Raw genomic sequence first — 17,873 nt, 5'->3', positions numbered from 1 at the left:
TTATCCCAGTCACTAAGGCTTGATATCAGATGCAAAGTTTGTTTTAATTATAAGTATTATGCTGATTATTTTATACAATTAAATTGTTTTCCAGAATTTCCACAGGGTGCCACCCGATCCTGGTGACACATGGCATTTGGTTGATGTTACGAGTGCCTTGACCTCTCTCCCCAGATGGAACCCATCCCTCTTCCATCTACACCCACAGAGCCCGGATCCTTCCAACTTAGAACTCCGTCTGCCTCCACCACAAGCGCCGAGAGCGCAGCGCTATCCCAGCACCTGGGGCTGTCCTTAACCACAGCAGGCACTGGAATTTTTTGAATGAATTTCTAACATCAAGAACTTTCTGAGAGGTCCCATTGTGGCTCAGCAGGTTAAGAATCTGACTAGTATCCATGAGGATACGGGCTCAATCCCTGACCTTGCTCAGTGAGTTAAGGATCCAGTGTTGCTGAAAGCTGTGGTATAGGTCACAGATCTGCAGCTTGGATCCTGCGTTGCTGTGGCTGTGGTGTAGGCCGGCAGTTGCAGCTCCGATTTGACCCCTGGGAACTTCCATATGCAGAGGGTGCAGCTCTAGGGGGGAAAAAATAAAAGAACTTTCTGCACACTTTCTACCATTTTAGAGAAGCCTGAAATCTTTGGATCAGAAGGGACCTGCATGTTTGGTGGCACTAAGTGACCACTTTGTGCCAGGACTCTGATACTGACTCCTTCAAACATGCACATCCAGCTTGTGCATGACCTATCCAGGGTCAGGACATCTGTCAGGTCAAGGCGCAGATCGCCCTACTGTTTAACAGCCTGATCCTCAGCTCATCCTGTATGTAAACAAAAGCTGCCTGTACCCTCTGTCCCCAAGTCCCAGCTCCGCAATGCACAACATCCAGAAGTTTTGACTTGCTGTTTCTCAGCGCAGACCCCCAAGTACCTGGCAAGTGCTCACCTGTCTTATGTAACACCTTTGGCTGTCTGTTCCCCCGTCCTGGAAATGTTCCGGACTGAGTCACCATGCTTTAAATGAAAACTGTCAGAACTGAACGGAGCTTGACATGAGGAGGCTGGTGAAGCACAAAGGCAAGTGGGAGTGAGGTTTCTTGTGACCTGAATACTGCTCTTCCATTGACAAATCTCGTGGCAAAAAAAGGCGAGCTTCCTCTCGCCCTTACAAGGTTGGAACTGTTGGCAGCCAAGCTAAGGGTTTACTCTGACGCCCCATTCTTAGCAGATCTAGTGTCCCATTAAGGGAGGGAGGGCTTGGATATGGGACTCACCATAATGTCCTCTGTAGTTAAAGAGAGGGAGGGAGGGAAGGAAGGAAGGAAAGAAAAGAAAGAAAAAGAAAGCAAACAGTGTGCCTGCAGTCTCCACGTCACTGTATCTTTCCTCCTCCCATTAAGGAAACTGACCAGAGGGCTGCGTCAAGTGCTACTGGATTCCTGCAGCATCTCCCCAATCTTGAATCCAGCCAGGGCATCAGTTGGCAGAAAGGAAGACAGACATTCCAAGAACTTGTCACACAGGCAAGGACCAGGGCATTTCGTGTTTCTTTTCAGTAAGTTTGCTAACCTCCTGAAGAACGCTTCAGCTCTTAGAAAGGCAGGATTGAGATCATGAGAAGCAGAAAGTAGGAAGACACCGCTGCTATTTTCAAACAGAAAGACCAGAGGGGAGGGCGCCCTAAGTGGAGTGTGTGCAGTGCAGCCACACCCATTCCAGCAGGGCACGTGGCAAAGCAGACACAGCAAATCGAATTCCCATCACCAAGGAGGATATTTACACATGGCAGGTCATCGATGACCCTCTTCGGTGACCAGTGGATGGACAGAGAGACAGGACAGCTTCATTCCTAGAGGAAGGAACACGGTCACCTGGAGGCCACCCCAGGACCAGGGACAGTGTCTGTCTAGGGTTTGAACATCACACACTTGTGTTCCCTCAAGGGAATGCCCCCACACCAGGTGACAGAGATCTGGGTCTACTTTTGGTGTCACACCGAGAAGGTGACCAGCATTGAGGAGGCTGGGATTGGCCCTTCCCCATTTAGATCCATCACCCTCTCATGAGAACCAACCGGGAAGAGAGGGTTCTTTATATTAAGCCTCCACCTCCCCAACCCCCCGCAGTGAGAGGTCCAGCTCTCCCGTCCACAAAACCTTAAAGGCATTCTGGAAACTCCTCCAAATCAACATTTTCATCAGAGTTCCGGGCCGTGAAAGGGATGAAGGCCATCAGTGCCTGCAGGCCTGGACACTCACCACACTGTCCAGCCTCTATTTTCTCTCCCGACATGATTTGAAAGGCTATTCGGTACTTACCTCATCTCTTCCTTTTCCTGCCAGTTGATCTTTACTCTTTCAAGTACATGCTGTCTTTTTTAAATTAAAATTTTGTGAATGCATCTGAGGGGCTCAAGTCTTGTTTCTACCTTCTAGCAGGAAATCACAGCAAACCACAGCAGTGGCCCTTCTGTGTCCACAAAGTTTTGAGGCAATGATTTAATCTGATTTGGGATTCCTTTTACATCCATTCTGGACATTCTGTGTGACTTACACTGCAAGTCTAAGCACAGGTGTGTTTGGCGTTGGGGAGTCAGAGGTGCTAAGGGGGGAAATGAGAAATAGAGTCACCTTAAAAAAAGTGTGGAAAAGTCTCTGTGTGGCTCAGCGGGTTAAGCATCTGACATTGTCACTGCAGCAGCTCAAGTCACTGCTGCGGCTCAGGTTCAATCCTGGGCCCAGAAACTTCCAGATGCCGTGGTCTTGGCCAAACAAAACAAAACAAAAGAGTATGTATATCCTGGAGTCCACAAAAGATCTGAAGAAAAAAAAAATACTCTGACCATCTTGGCATCTTTTTAGATGAACTACCTTTTAAAGCGTCCAAAAACTCTTCTTCTTATCTAAACAAAGAGCACTAACCCTTTGGTTTTGTGTTCAGCCAACAAAAACTTTCAAACCATAGATCCAGACGGGCTGAGAGAGGATTTAAGTCACCTCGTGCAATAGGGGAAAAAGGGCTTACAAATCTCAAGAACTCCAAGATGTTTTTATTGATTTCAAATTCCAATAGAATGAATATGTTTTATCTAAATATTTTTATCACACAACTGAAACATTGAATTATTTTTTCAGAAATAGAGTTAAATACATCAATCTAGTTACAAATTCTAATATAAAGAGTACAAAATATAATGTTATAAATTGTATTTTTAAAAAGAAATACAAATTCTATGGTCTTTTGCATTTTACTGCCTCAAAGCATAATTAGCAAAGTTGAAGAATGAACATTTCCCCTCGGTCACTTCACAGAGACACGCTACCGAGCACCGGAACGTCACTGGATGTCCTGGTCTGTGACTTGTGTTTTCTTTCTTTTTTGCTCAGCATGTAAAACGTTCTTAGAACCCAGCCAAGTTACAAGCAGTGAAACAATCGCCGCTCCTTCAGACACGGAGACATGCTGAAAGTGGGAAAGTCAAGGCAGGCGAACGCAGTCCTCTTTTGTGCCTCGTGCAAACCTCTAGGGCGGGGCCATGTCTGTTTTAAAGATGGAACATTGGTACAGAGCATCTGGACAAGAAACCCCAGGAGGTGCAGTGTCCTTTCAAGCCCAGACCTTTCGAGAACAGAAGACACATCCCCTGAGCCACTCGCTAACTCCCGGTGGAATGGTGCAGCTACCTGAGCCAGCTCCCTGGGGAGGCAGCAAGAGGCAATGCCTGCAACCTGCTGCATCCAACCCCCTCAGCTCGGGGTCCCAGGGACTTGCGGAGTGAGGACCCTGCGTGTGTATGTGCCTTTACGTCATGTTTGTGCAACACTGTATGGCCTGGGACAGAATGGCCAAATTTGAGGATGGCTCTTGACGTACTGGGCAAAATCAGTGCTCCCTAACTTCACCAAAGTGGCCTGTGTAATTCCCGGGGCCCTTTGCTGGAGCACCTGGGTTTCAAGAAACTAGTGTCTCTCTTGGTTTAAAAATAAATAAGGAAATCTTAGGGGGGAATCTCTTAAAGCACTGAATACTTTTCCTAAAAAGGCAAAAATCCGGTTTGGCTTGCAAATCAGTATTGTGTTGTAAATCACCCAGGTGAAAGGTAGCCTCTGAGATCACCCTAAGCCCTTGCAGGAACCAGGTAAGAGAAGTGACAGAGCAGTGGACAATGACCGGGTTTAGATGCTAAACAGCTGATTTTTTTTTAGAGCATTTCAATGTTCATTCTTCAAATTAAGGAATATGAGTGAATAACCTGAAAGATTTCTATAAGCTCATTATCTGTATTATTTGAGCGCGACAATGAATAAGAGGTGTGAGCAGGGAAGGGAGGGCGTAGGTGGGGGTAGGGCGCCACACAGAGAAGCTGCAGTGTAGACAACCAGGAGAAGCTGCAGTGTAGACAACCAAACCCTTTATTGTCTAAGTTACACTGGACGCCAACACTGTGAAATCCTGTTAAGAAACAAGGAAACAGCAGATTGGTAGAGGTAGAAAGTCTGTAACAGTCAGAAGGTGACTTACAGGAGAGACCATGCGGAAATTATCATTCGAAAAAAAAGCGAATCAAGACATATCAGCTAAATAAATAAGAAAACACAAATCATATTAAATACTATGGTTGAACTGACATAAATGCATTAACAAACCAATAAAATACTGATGGGCAGTGAAAGAGGGAGGGGCCACAGTCTCCCGCAAAGGGCTTCTCTCAGAGGGTGGCATTCTCTGGGGTCCCTTCCCCGCCTGCTGAATTAAGTGAAAACCTTCCATCTGTGCTCCTGGCAGCACACGGTTTTCCCTGGGGATGTGCCCCCTCTCTCCCCCAGGCCCCTGCAAAGGAGCCCCCGGGGTGACACTGTGACTCCACAGGCTGCTTCTGAAACAGCAAGAAGGTACATGACTCATCTGTGTCACTGTGGGTCCAGAGTTCCTTTTAATAACTAAAATGCAGAGAAACAGACAGCCCGCAGCTCTAGCCCCTGTGCGCTCCTGAACTGTCACCCTTCACTTTCAGCCAAGAAAATGCAGAAATGACCACTGTGGGGAGGCCAGAGACAGGATCAAACGGAAGTCAACAGAGTGGCATTTTGATTTCGAAGGTGAGCAGGGGAATGTGTCTGCAACTTTGCTCAAAGTAACTTTACAGAACAGTCAAGGACAGTGGCTGAGGAGCATCTGCACAGACCCTCGGAACACACCAACAGGACAGATCGTTCTGGAACATATCCGGCAAAAGAGAAGCAGGAAAAAATAAGTAAAAAAATTATATATATACACACACACGCACATATCTCTGTGTCTACATGTGTGTGTGTATACATGTATATAATATATATATATAGAAGCTAGCCAGTTACATTGCATTGTTTGCAAATGTTGCAAGGTAACCTGAACCGTCAAGTAATTTAAATTCAGTAACAAGTAGAATCCAGAAACCAAACAGTAACTAAGAACAACAACAACAACAACAATAATAATAATAATAATAAAACTCAACAAATCATTAGAACAGGAAAACCACACTTCAGGGGTGGGTGGGTGTGTGTGTGTGTGTGTGTGTGTGTTTAAACAAGTCTTTGTATCAGAAGCCCATTTTCTACAAAAACTGCACTAATCCATTACTGTATTAAGTAAACTGTCGCTCTCACCAGTATTAAAGGTTAGGATAATTTCTATACATGTAAAATTATTGCTTTTTTGAAAAATATATTTAGCATGCTTATTTTAATCCATTTCCTGCCTTTACAAAATGTCACAATTAAAAAAAAACCTAGTAAAGCTTTTGCAAAAAATTTCACAGAACATTTTCATTCAAGGCAGCAGTAACTTTTGATAATGCATAAAATCATTATGTGCAAAAATCTGAAACTTTCAGAAATATTACCATCACACATAGTGTCACGGTAAAAGGAAAAGAAAATATTTATATCTGTGGAATACAACTTTGCGTACACTGCAAGGTTTAAGGTCCCTTGTGACGGGCCTTAACCCCACCACTAAAACTTGCATCTGAGGAAGAGGTATATCAAGCCGCCCCAACCACAGGCCTGGGGGCCTCCACACCCTGGGAACGAGGGGACTCGTCCAGCGGAGGCCCCCAGGCCCAAGAAGAAAAGACACCTACTTGCTGGGACGGATGGACAGGGAGGCAGGGAAGGGGAGCACGAGGAATCCCAGAGCACTCAGACCCTGGTGACCTGAGCCCCCAATCTGCTCAGGGATTCTCCTGCTGTGACTACAAGGGTCCCAATCAGGGGTTCAGTGGCTAGATAATTTGTTAAGACGGGCAGTCTTCCGTGGTGAGCAGTTTGCAGAGTGCAGCCCTGTTACCAAAAGGTCCTGAGAATAAACAAAGAAGCCTGCTTTTCTTAGTGTTCAACTAGCTCTCTTTTCCGAAGCAGGACACAAGCCTTGCTGTGGACGTGTGACCTCTGCCGGGTTCACTGAGCACAACGGAGCGGGGCTCAGCACATGGGCCCCCCTGCCAGGGAGGGTCCGGTCACCGCCCGCCTCCATGGAGCCTGTTTCCACACCACCCGCACACCCATCCTCCCTCTCTTATTCACTATTTAAATACCCACTGAGACAAGGAGGGGCCGTCACACTCATGCTGCAAACCTCGCCCCCCTTTGCTCTGACGTCCCCCCAAGTCCTCTGAGCATTGCAGCTTCTGTGACAGTGCCTGGCAGCTTCGTTGTGTCCCACGCACACGAGGATCTTTTTCCAGTGTCTCAAACTCGTCTTGAACAAGACAGATGCGTGAGCTCCTCCTGCGCCTGCCGACACGACCGCTGACTGTAGGAAAATACGGACTGTGCTGGGTGAGCACACGTGCGCACGAGGAGGACCTGCATGTAATTCGAGCAGAGCATCTGCTTGATTTTTAAACGCATGACAAGGAGAGGCTCTCTCTTCAGCTTCTGCCCTCGCCCCGAGGCTCTAGGATTCAGGGTGTCCGCCAGGAGTTCTTCCGCGGGGCGGGCAGGGTCACGGCAGGGAGACTGTGGGGACACCCACGGTGGGGGGGCCGTCACCGGGCACCGGTTGTTGGAAGCGTGTCTCTAGGTTCCCTTTCTGAGAGGCACTGTCTGGACAGTATCTGCGTTAGGATGGTCTCTCCCCTGGGAAAAAGAGACAACAGAAAAGCTCATTTCTGCCTTTCAGTTTCTAAGTGCAGTTTTCCTATTAATTTTCTTAGCAACACCCCAAACACAAACCTAATGACCTTCATAGAGCTGCCGCGTCAGGCTGACAGAGACCCTGACTTCACTGTAACTCACTGCACATGGAAAGATTTTTTTTTCTTTTTCAATGGCTGCACCTGCAGCATCTGGAAGTTCTCCAGGCCAGGAATCAAATCCAAGCTGCAGCTGCAACCTACACACAGCTTCGGCAATGCTGGATCCTTAACCCAGTGCACCTTGGATCAAATCCAAGCCTCCACAGCAACCCAAACAGCTGAGGTCAGATTTTTAACTTATTGTGCCACAGTAGGAACTCCTAGGAAATGTTTTTTTGGGGATTTTTTTTTTTTTTTTTTTGTCTTTTTGCCTTTTCTAGGGCCACACCCACAGCGTATGGAGCTTCTCAGGCTAGGGGTCTAATCTGAGCTGTAGCTGCCGGCCTATGCCAGAGCCACAGCAATTCGGGATCTGAGCCGCGTCTGCAACCTACACCACAGCTCACGGCAACACTGGATCCTTAACCCACAGAGCAAGGCCAGGGATAGAACCCGCAACCTCGTGGTTCCCAGTTGGATTTGTTAAACCACTGAGCCACAGCGGGAACTCCCAGGAAATGTTTTAAACGTGCCTTCCCACCTTCCAGTGTCAGCTTTAGAAAATCACTTCCCAGATCTGTTACAGAGGTTTATCACACTTCTGTGTCTTGTGCACGAGCAGAGCAAATCATAGTATCTGAACCAGCTCTGGAGAAAAGGCAAAAAAGATGGCAAGATGGGACCAGAAGATCCACCAAAGCAATGCTCTACAATACGAAGCAGATTTGTAGGTGGATGATGGTCTTAACAGGGCTGAACTTAGTGGCCGAATAAAGCAAAAGTACAGCCCTCACATAGGTCCATCAGAACCCGAGAAAGAGCTTCCATCCATTTCCATAAATAATTACCATGCTGGAAAACAGAAGGGGTATTCTAAAGGCACGAGAACTGGGAGAGGAAAAGAAGAATAAACAAGAGCCGCAGCTTTCAGGGAAGGTTCTCAAATGACATCTGAAGCATCATTGTTTGAATGGTGGCCTTTACGATCCAAGGACAAAACAACCAGGCACGATTAGCCTTACTTAACTGCATTAACCTTCAGCTAATGTCTTGAGGAAGTAAAATCAACAGCTTGAAAGGAACCTGCACACAGTAAGGATAGCACTCGTGTGAAATCCAAACTGGTTTTGCTATGCCTGCAGGAACCCAAGAAATAAGTCAGGGTTGGGGGGGTGGTCTGGTTGACATAACGAATTAAGTGCTTCTCTTTAGTTAATAGTCTCGGAACACTCCTACTTTAAAATTAGCTCTGCATTCATGACACCTAGTAGTCGACATCTCTCAAAGTCAGAGAGATACTCAACAACATTTTAGAGGGGCTGGAGGGAGGGGGGCAAAGTGGTACCAACAGTAGTTCATTTGATATGTAGGAAACAGTAACAGAAGGAGGGCAGTAATAAAACTTCTTTAAGTAGATGGTGAGATCCCTGCAATAACTGACAAGGGTGTTTGGCATTTCTGCACAGCGACATCACGCCTTGGATCACCGGGGATCGTTCAGAATGCGTTCCAGATATGTTCGAGGAAGGAAAACTGCCTTTGTGTTTACAAATAGGAAAAAAAAAAAAAAAGAGTTACTGTGAGCTATTAGGTGACTGGCCTTGAACGTCTCTAGGAAGTAAATGTATGAAGCAAACAGACAGGCCTGATTCCATAAATGGCAAAGAATGCGAAGGAACACGTGTTATGTGCGTGCCTGTGTGTGTGTGTGTGTGTGTGTGTAGATTCCATAAACACCCACAGAGTCCCTCCCAGGGCATCTCCTTGGATTTCCCTCTCTTTGGACCTGAATATACAAATGTGCTTGGGAGAAAGGAGAAGGACCCTCAGAGAGAGAACAGAAAGACTGCCTCTCTCTATAAAGCACTGAGCTTTTACACTGCAGGCTCTGCAATTTTTAAACTATTTATTTTAGAAGGACTGCACGATATGGCTAACCCGAATAACCAGGTTGTTAAATGTTGTCCACACATCCAGGGGCCCGGGTGCCTGCTTTCCTTTATAAAGGAAGGCATGTGTTCAAACAGCATCTCATTCTAAAGAGCTGTCTTCACGTACTGACTCATTGGGACCAACACTTGATCAAGCCATCTGGCGGCCCTACAGGGTTTTTAAGAAATGAGTGAAACTCATCTGAGAAATCATGTATGGGGGTGGGTGGGGGTAGGCAGCTATGGACGAAAGGAATCACAGAAACTCTTAAATTAAGGGGACACGTGGTATTTGAGCACAAACCAGCTTTGTTTTCTCCTAGGAAGAAAGAGCAGTCAGAAAATGAGAAGCATGCTTGTAGAAAATGTGGCTTTTCTTTCTTACACCCGTGTGCATTGTGGGCTCTTCAGGAAGACTGAAAGAAATAGTCCCTTTCTTTGAGGCCTTCAATGTCCCAGGGATGAACACTGGCTTCTGGAACTTCTGGGGAGGCTTACTTTTCTCCTTTCTGCTTACAAGGGAAGGGGATGCAGATGAGCTCATGGGCAGGGGTCACTGACATACACACACCAAGCCTCTGCTCCCGCACCCCAGGATCTCAGCCTCCAGAGGGGCTTGGCCTGTGGAACAAGGCCTGTGTTAGACACAGAAGCTGATGCTCAACACTGAAGGACACAGAGAGAACCCTACTGAGTAGGACATTTCTCAGCAAGCGATCAACACGCCGTTACAGGTCACAGGTCACTCTAGATAAATCGCTAGTTATCCTCACAACTCTTCACCCTATGTCATCTTTAATGGCAAAAATGGATACTGTGTTTCAAGATGTTTGGTTTCGTGAGTAAGAAAATTGCTGAGACAAAGCAGCTGAATTTGGAGATGAGATCTGTGACACTGAAAACATATTATACATACATTCAAATAGACCAAGCTACATGATTTCCCATCATCTGCATTACAATCTCGGTAGCTAAAAATGAGACAAATGAGGCTGCCATTTATTTTCTCATTTCCTGTTATTTTGATGAATGGAATTATTTCTCCAGCTTAACTATTATAAAATAAGATTTAGAATAATAAGAAATAAACTATTAATCAAAGTCTATAACTTTTGGCAAGGAATCCAGACAAATCAAAATATCAGATTTCATATTTCAGCAAGAAACAAGCTGGTCTTTTAAATCCCAAAACCCAGGGAATGGAGGGAGAGAGGGTTAATTTTTCTTAGTTTTAGACATTGTCTTAATCTCTGATGTTTAATAACAATATAATGGAAAAATACAATTTCTCCACAACGCTAAAAAAAAACTCTTACTTTTTGCTCTAACATCCATAGCACAATGATACCAATATTTTAGCAGATTATTTTCTCAAAATGCTCTCATGATGAATTTTGAGAACTGCCAGAAATTAAACATTAAGTTGTTCCTCTGACAAAGCATCTTGAAAGCAACAATATACATGAATTCCTCCCCTGATGCAGATTTTGCTGGGAATGTTGGCTTCTCTTAGGAATCAGAATCATCCTCCTAACCCAACAGGCACCAGCAGTGGTGGCTTTCCTCCCAAGGGTTGGAAGACGCGTCCCCACAGCTATGGAAGCTCCGCTCACGAAGAGGGCTCCTCTCTGGCAGCGTTTTGGTTTTGGTTTGGTTTGGTTTTTTTACCCTTTTACAGTAAATCAATCAATGCAGAAGAATGAGATGCCTACAGAACTGGTACTATGCCCGTGAACCAACTATCCAATACCCTACTATTTCTTTTAATTTTTAAAAATTAAAAAAATAAAAAAATAAAAATAAATAAATAAATAAAGACCTTGGAGTTCCCATCATGGCGCAGCGGAAGCAAATCTGACTAGGAACCATGAGGTTGCGGGTTCAATCCCTGGCCTCTCTCAATGAGTTAAGGATCTGCCGTTGCCATGAGCTGTGCTTTAGGTGGCAGACGCGGCTCGGATCTGGCGTTGCTGTGGCTCTGGTGTAGGCCGGTGGCTACAGCTCTGATTCGACTCCTAGCTTGGGAACCTCCATATGCCATGGGTGTGGCCCTAAAAAGAAAAGACAATAAATAAATAAATAAATAAATAAAGACCTAAATGGGAAAGGTAAAACTAAAAAAAAAAAAAGGAGTTCCTGTTATGGCTCAGTGGTTAGCGAACCAGACTAGCATCCATGAGGACGAGGGTTCAATCCCTGGCCTCACTCAGCCGGGTTGAGGATCTGGTGTTGCCGTAAGCTGTGGTGTAGGTCAAAAACTCGGCTTGGATCCCCCATTGCTGTGGCTGTGGTGTAGTCTGGCAGCAACAGCTCCAATTAGACCCCGAGCCTGGGAACCTCCATATGCTGTGGGTGTGGCTCTAAGAAGACAAAAAAGACAAAAATAAAGAAAGAAAGACCTAAATGTGATAGGTAAAACTAAAAAAAGAAAAAATCAAAGTTTTATTGAAGTATGGTTGATTTACAATGTTGTGATAATGTCTGGTATACAACAAAGTGATTCAGTTACACAGATACACACATCCCTTCTTTTTCAGAGGCTTTTCCCATATAGATACCCTACTACTATTTAATCCAGATCTTCAGCTTCCAAGACCTCAGTAATCCTCTCCACCCCACCTAGCACCTCTGCTTCCTGATAAAGAAAGGACTGCGCTGGGATCTCCTACTTCAAGTGCAAGCCTGACACAGATGAGGCTTCACCAGCATGGAACAGAAAAGAGACCACAACCAAAAACACATCAAAAGGAAACTCTTTGGAGGAAGGGGAGGGATGGAGTGGGAGTCTGGGGTTAGCAGATGCAAACTATTAGACATAGGATGGAGAGAAACAAAGTCCTACTGTACAGCACAGGGAACTCTATTCAATATCCTTAATAAACCATAATGGAAAAGAAAAAAATAAACTGCATGTATGACCTTGAACAACAAAACCAAAATGGAAACTCTTCTTTTTCATCAAGTGGGTCATCCTGATCTAACTGCATTTAATCCATCCTGGCATATGTGTACAGACCCCAGCCCTGCCCCACTGTTCCAGATAGACTGTATATTATGACACTAGGACTATCCGACATAGAAAATTCCAATATTAACACGGCAAAGTCAGGGCAGTGGCTGTATCTATTGTGTGTGCAGATATGACCTTTGTCCCCTAGATTGAGATCCTCTGAACTAGGGGCAGCAAGCCTGGGAACTACATCTGTGTTGACAAGACACAGTTTTTCCCATCCTCCCTTTAAGGCACTACCAGCAAGCAGACTGTAAAACAAGGCAACATCAGAGCATCGACAAGCAGGAGACGCCAAGGAGAGGAAGTGACCGTGACGTTTAGACAAGAAAACACCTGGGTCTCCCCAGTCATTAAGGACGACTGTTCAGCCTTAGAGAAACTGACAGCAGCTAACGCCCTGGACGTGGTCTCTGCCAGGCTCGGTTCACCCGCACTGCTCATTTTCTTAGCAAGCACAGAAGTAAGTGTGGCTTCTGTCATCATTTTCCAGGTGAAGAAGCATAGGTGAGGTTCACCTGCCTGAAGGGAGGTCTAGGGCAGAGCCCTGACTCAGTAACCCAGTATCTTAGTAATAATTCATGTTGTTGAGTCTCTCAGAGTAGAACTGGCTGATCTTGACCGAACTTCAACGATGGGAGCTATTAAATATTTATCCGTTCCAACAAGAATCATTCTTCTCCACTTCAGTCCCACAGAGTCACCTGCCAAGAGGCATCTTGAACTTGAAGGTCATCTGGAACTGGTTTTGTCAGGTTCCTCCTGCCCAGTTCCCCGCTCTAGGCATGGCTCCTCTGAGAGAGCTGAAGCCTTAAGCCAGAACCCAAGGCCACCCCCCTCTTCCCCTCCCATCCTGCCTCTGTCCCCACACCCACCTCCCACCCCTCCAGCCCTACCCAAGCTGGGGCCACTTCTGGGTCCCGCTGGAACGACCCTAAGCACCTCCACAGTGGTCCAGCCAGCTGTCCAGAACCACCACACTCTATCCCTGACAAAGACCAGCCTGACCTGCTGCAGACACAAGCCCTTGTGACGTAATACCCAGCTCAAGTCCCTGGGCCCCTCAGGATGGAGCTCCCGCATCTCAGTACCAACACCAAGTGCCTGTGTGTCTCCCCAGGCTCCTGTCCTGAGATGCTTCCCAGCCACCTGGCTTTCCCTCCTCCAGCCTTGAACTTCATACAAGGAAGCTGCTCTTCTACCTCTGGGGGGCGGGGACCTCCGCCCTTCGGCCCCCAGCGCAGTGTACTCAATGCCCCAAGCCTGCATTCCAGGACCCTCAGCCGATTACAACTCTGCACCTCTAAACCACCCCTTGGGCCTCGAGCACCATCAAGGCAATACAAATATTTACCTTGTCTCCCAATATCTGGATTATCTCCGCCAATACGACAGAGCCTGGCACATCGGATGTGCTCCATAAATACTGCTAATGAGTGAATAAAAGATTACTGCAGAACTGAATTCCCAAACACTGTTTCAGTGAGATAATTTAACATCTATTATGTACATCTATAGAAGTCCATCAACTTTAAGTGCTACATCAAAGAATTTCTGCGTGAATACACAAAGTTGTATGATTGAAAAAAAAATCCCTTGATCCACTGCTTCTAAAGCCCACAGAAAAAGAGTATGATTTAAATATTAATTAGCTAATGTTTGTAAAGCATGCCAAACATGAAAAAGAACATGGCTGATAAGTATAATGAGTCCCTTTCTAGACATAAATAACTACAGAATTGTTCAATGAATCCATAATGTATTCTAAATCCTAAATCTAAGACAGCAATTGTGGTTTTTGTAAACAATGAGAACTCCAGAATAAGAAAGAACACCAAGATTTCAACCTATACCTACTATTGCTGTGTTTTGCAATTATCCTGGTAGACACAGCTCCATGAGGATTCCTAAATTCCAAAGTATGTGGAGAAGAACAGAATTTCCTTCGAGAACCAGAACCCTTTAGTGATTAATCAACCATGGCTACTTTAAATGTAACAAAGGACAAAGTACTTCCAGAGGCTATACTCTCAAGTATGCCAGCCTGAGAGGTGCGCAAATCCAGCTCAGGTTCGATGCCACAGGACTGACATCCACTGTCCGGAGACTGAAAAGCAAGACAGCTGACCCACGGAAACCTCGAACCAGGAGTCCACAGTTTCTGAGACCTCGGTCTTGAGTCCCTGTCAACATGAAACTCAGAGGTGGGCTGGTAATAAGTCTAAAATTGCAGAACGTGGGTTTATAGAGACAAAGACAAAAATATAAATACATCTTTTTCTCTATCATAATCAAGGAAGAGCAACAACTGCTCTGAATTCCCAGCGTAACGCTCAGGCACACAGAAATCATTCAAAACATGGTCTTAGTGATTTGCTTTGTTGATCTATTTCTCCCTATGACAGAAGCATTTTAAAGAGGCTTAGGCTGAATTAACATGCGGCAAGTAAACCGATGTGCGTTCCTGAAGAATCTCACTATGTTATTCACAGACCTGCCTGGTGCCGCCCGCCCCCGTCACACACTCTTCTGGAAAAGCCACGTCTTAGGTGGATTTAATGGGTCGCCTGTGTCTGCAGGAACACCCTGGATTGACTCCCCTTGTAATCTCAGTATGTAATTCTCCAATTATGGCACGACCTTGCTCTCGCAACATCCCACAAACACATCACGGTGACTGCTGTCGAAAGGGGGTTTATTTCTGTTCAAAAGGAGAGTGCTGCCTAATTCGCGCTAAGGTCACATGTGTTCGGGAAATCTTTTAATTCCGCATTCAGCGAGATGTTATTTATTTCATAAATTGTCACTGCATCATGAAATAATGGCTTCACATTCTAAAACTAGGGGTTTTCCTAAGAGAGAGAAGTCACTCACTAAAAACCTACAACAAAGGACCAGGCATTCTGTCCATGATATATGAAGGGAAGGCTTTTAACAGCAAAGAGGGATTCTGAAAAATTCAGTAACAAACAAAATGACTGAGCTGGCTTGACTACTGTCCGACCTTGGACCAGCTCAACCCTTAATGAGCAGCAGGCTCGAGGCAGCGTCTCTTATTGCTCACTATTGTCCTCTAGAGAAAGAGACTGGAATTTCTAGAGGTTCCGCTGACATCCTGGTCACCATCGCCATCGTCAACAAGCAAACCCCACACATGCAAACTTGAACTCACCACCCAGAAAGGACCTTGGTTTACTTTGGTGGCAAAGAAACCCCTCTTTGTTCACAAAGGGGAGAGGTTGCAGTTACAGAATATTCTAGAGCAACCGATGAGACAGCAAGAACGTTACTGTAGCAAAAGCTTCTGGAAGACCAAGAGGACAGGAGTGACCTGCCATAAAGGGACACAAAGGAAGAGGTGCTGGGAAAGCCGGTGCTTTCAGCCCAGGATAAGAGGAGACCACTTTGGGGGGCATGGCCCTCCTGCTTGGAGCAACACGTGAAGCATCACACGTGTCCAGGACTCTGCCACCTTTTGCAGACTGAATGGCTTCCCTACTGAGGCCATGCGTCTCCAATAATCTGCGTTCTGTGTACCTGCTCACAGGTATTTTTATGCATTATGGTCAAGTCGGTGGTGTGTTACACAGAAAATTAGGAAGAGGGTGAGGCCAATTCAGCGGAAAGCTCTTACAGAGGAATTCAAAACAGGCTGCTAAAAACAAGAGAGGAAGCAGAACTTGTTCTCAAGCCAACTTACAGGCAAAACAGCCTGCGTTCGGGCAAGTGTGGATTTCTAGTGTTTTCCATCACCACCCATCTCTACCAAGTCCCTCACTCCAACAGACCCAATACCCCCGCATTCAGTAGTTCACGGCCTGGGCGACCTTCAGTGTTATCCGTCACCCACAGGTGTCCCCATGGACTGGGTTCTGATTCTAAGCAGCGAAAGTGACTTCCACACCTGGTAACCCACTAGGTAGTACGCTTGCGATGACCACCACGACCCGCCTCTTCCCAGCCACCACAAAAAAGCCACACATCCCACACCATGGGAGACCTACTTGTTTGGGGACATCAGCAGATGCGCCGTGGATGTCAGCACCTCGGAGGCCATTAGACTCAAACAGCACTGTGGGGACAAGGACATGCGTTAGCAGGAGAGCATGGGCTTCCCGACGCCATCACACACACGCCCTTACAGATTAACCACTTGCACACAAAAAAAGACACCAGCACACAGCCTGTGGCCAGAAAATACCAATTTACCATAACACTTACTGTAAGAGGCTGAAAACGCTGCCCGGGGCCGGTGCCCTTTTTAATTCAGACTTCGCCTCCATCAGTGACAACATTAATTAGCAGGGTGCTGCAGAGGGACCCTCCTCTTGCGTCACTTACCATGTGGCCCCTGTCACTTTGCATCAGACCCTCATAGGAAGCATCCTTCACACATGGGCTGAAGCCCCTCGGGCCTCGCCTAGCCCTGCTGCATGGCCTCTGCACACACAATGCTTTCACCCAACTCCATCTCAGGCAAGCTCTTTACACCAAGGATCCAGGTCCTGCCACTCAGCACTGACCTGTCCACGTCCAGCCAGTGCCAGTGAGGAAAGAAGCTGATGGGGGCTTGGGTTTTGGTGCTTGCTGTGGCCGTACAACCCATGGGCCTGTTCACTTGCAGGGAGTCCACCCTCTAATTTACAGGGAGCATCTGCAAACAGGCCTCTCTCAAATAAACCCCATGGCACTTGGATGCAAAGGAAAACCCATTTCAGGCACAGGCGCTGGACGGGAGACTCCAGAGTCTAATCACAGAAGAGGATGCTTGACCCCGCACCTCACTGGGGGCCAGATCTAAAGACGTCACCGACCATGGGAAACAAAGCTGGGCAGGAAAGCCTGCACCCGGGGCCCCTGGGTGCACAGGCAGGTACCTGTGTGAGCCCTCATGTGGGCCCTGAGGTGGCTGGGCTGATGAAAGCACTTCCCACACTCCACGCAGACGAAGTCTCCCTGGTGGGCCTGCGTCCGGAGCGTCCCTGGGTGGCGGTGCCAAGGGTGGGGGGCAGGGGCAGAGGGGGGAGGGGGAGAGAAAAACATCATTAGTCCGTCTGTCTGTCCTGATGAGGCACGTCCAGGCCCCTGACAGCCTGCACCCCAGGACCAACCTTGAGGAAGCACAGATTACAGCAAATTAAATCCTGTCCCTGGGAGGCACCTGCACCTGCGGACCCTCAGTTGGGCAGGGCTTGGGTAGCTGGGGTCCCACCTACGGCTGCAGGAGCAATGCAGCCAGATCAGGCACAGGACCAAGGAGCAGGGCCAGGCTGGTCCCCTTGGTAATGCTGGGCCACTTGTCAGGGAGCTAAGCAGTCCCACCCTCCCACCAGGCCCTTACCTGTGTGCCCAGAGCACCGTGGGCACAGCACAGACAGGACACCTGGGAAGGAGGCGGGGCTGAGAGCACCAGCCTCCTGTCCCTCTTGATCCTAAAAGATGCCCGGCTTTTGTCAGAAAAGAGACATAGACGGCGTTTGCTTGTCTGCCAGGCTTTTCTGTTTGAGGGTGTCTCTGAAGAAAAGGCATTTAATTGTTCATGTAGCAATAGCTCCAGCGTGACGTCCCTGAGCCTGACCATCTCAGTGCAATTCAATGTAACTCAACTCAAGGGAAAAACAAAACCCAAAAGTACTAACTAGAAAAAGAT

The 17,873-nt window shown here is 46.8% G+C and overlaps 1 protein-coding gene across 1 annotated transcript in view; it reads right to left on the bottom strand.

Moving 5' to 3' along the window:
* Positions 3,033-17,873, bottom strand: part of ZNF516 (zinc finger protein 516) — a 113,129-nt gene continuing 98,288 nt past the window's right edge. The window contains 3 exon segments of the mRNA XM_021099077.1: positions 3,033-7,124; positions 16,228-16,295; positions 17,101-17,205. Coding sequence (XP_020954736.1) covers positions 7,065-7,124; positions 16,228-16,295; positions 17,101-17,205 — 233 coding nt within the window. The 3' untranslated portion in view covers positions 3,033-7,064.

This window comes from Sus scrofa, chromosome 1 (genome assembly GCF_000003025.6).
Source record: "Sus scrofa isolate TJ Tabasco breed Duroc chromosome 1, Sscrofa11.1, whole genome shotgun sequence".
Lineage (NCBI taxonomy): Eukaryota > Metazoa > Chordata > Mammalia > Artiodactyla > Suidae > Sus > Sus scrofa.
This window is presented reverse-complemented; position numbering and strand designations above follow the sequence as displayed.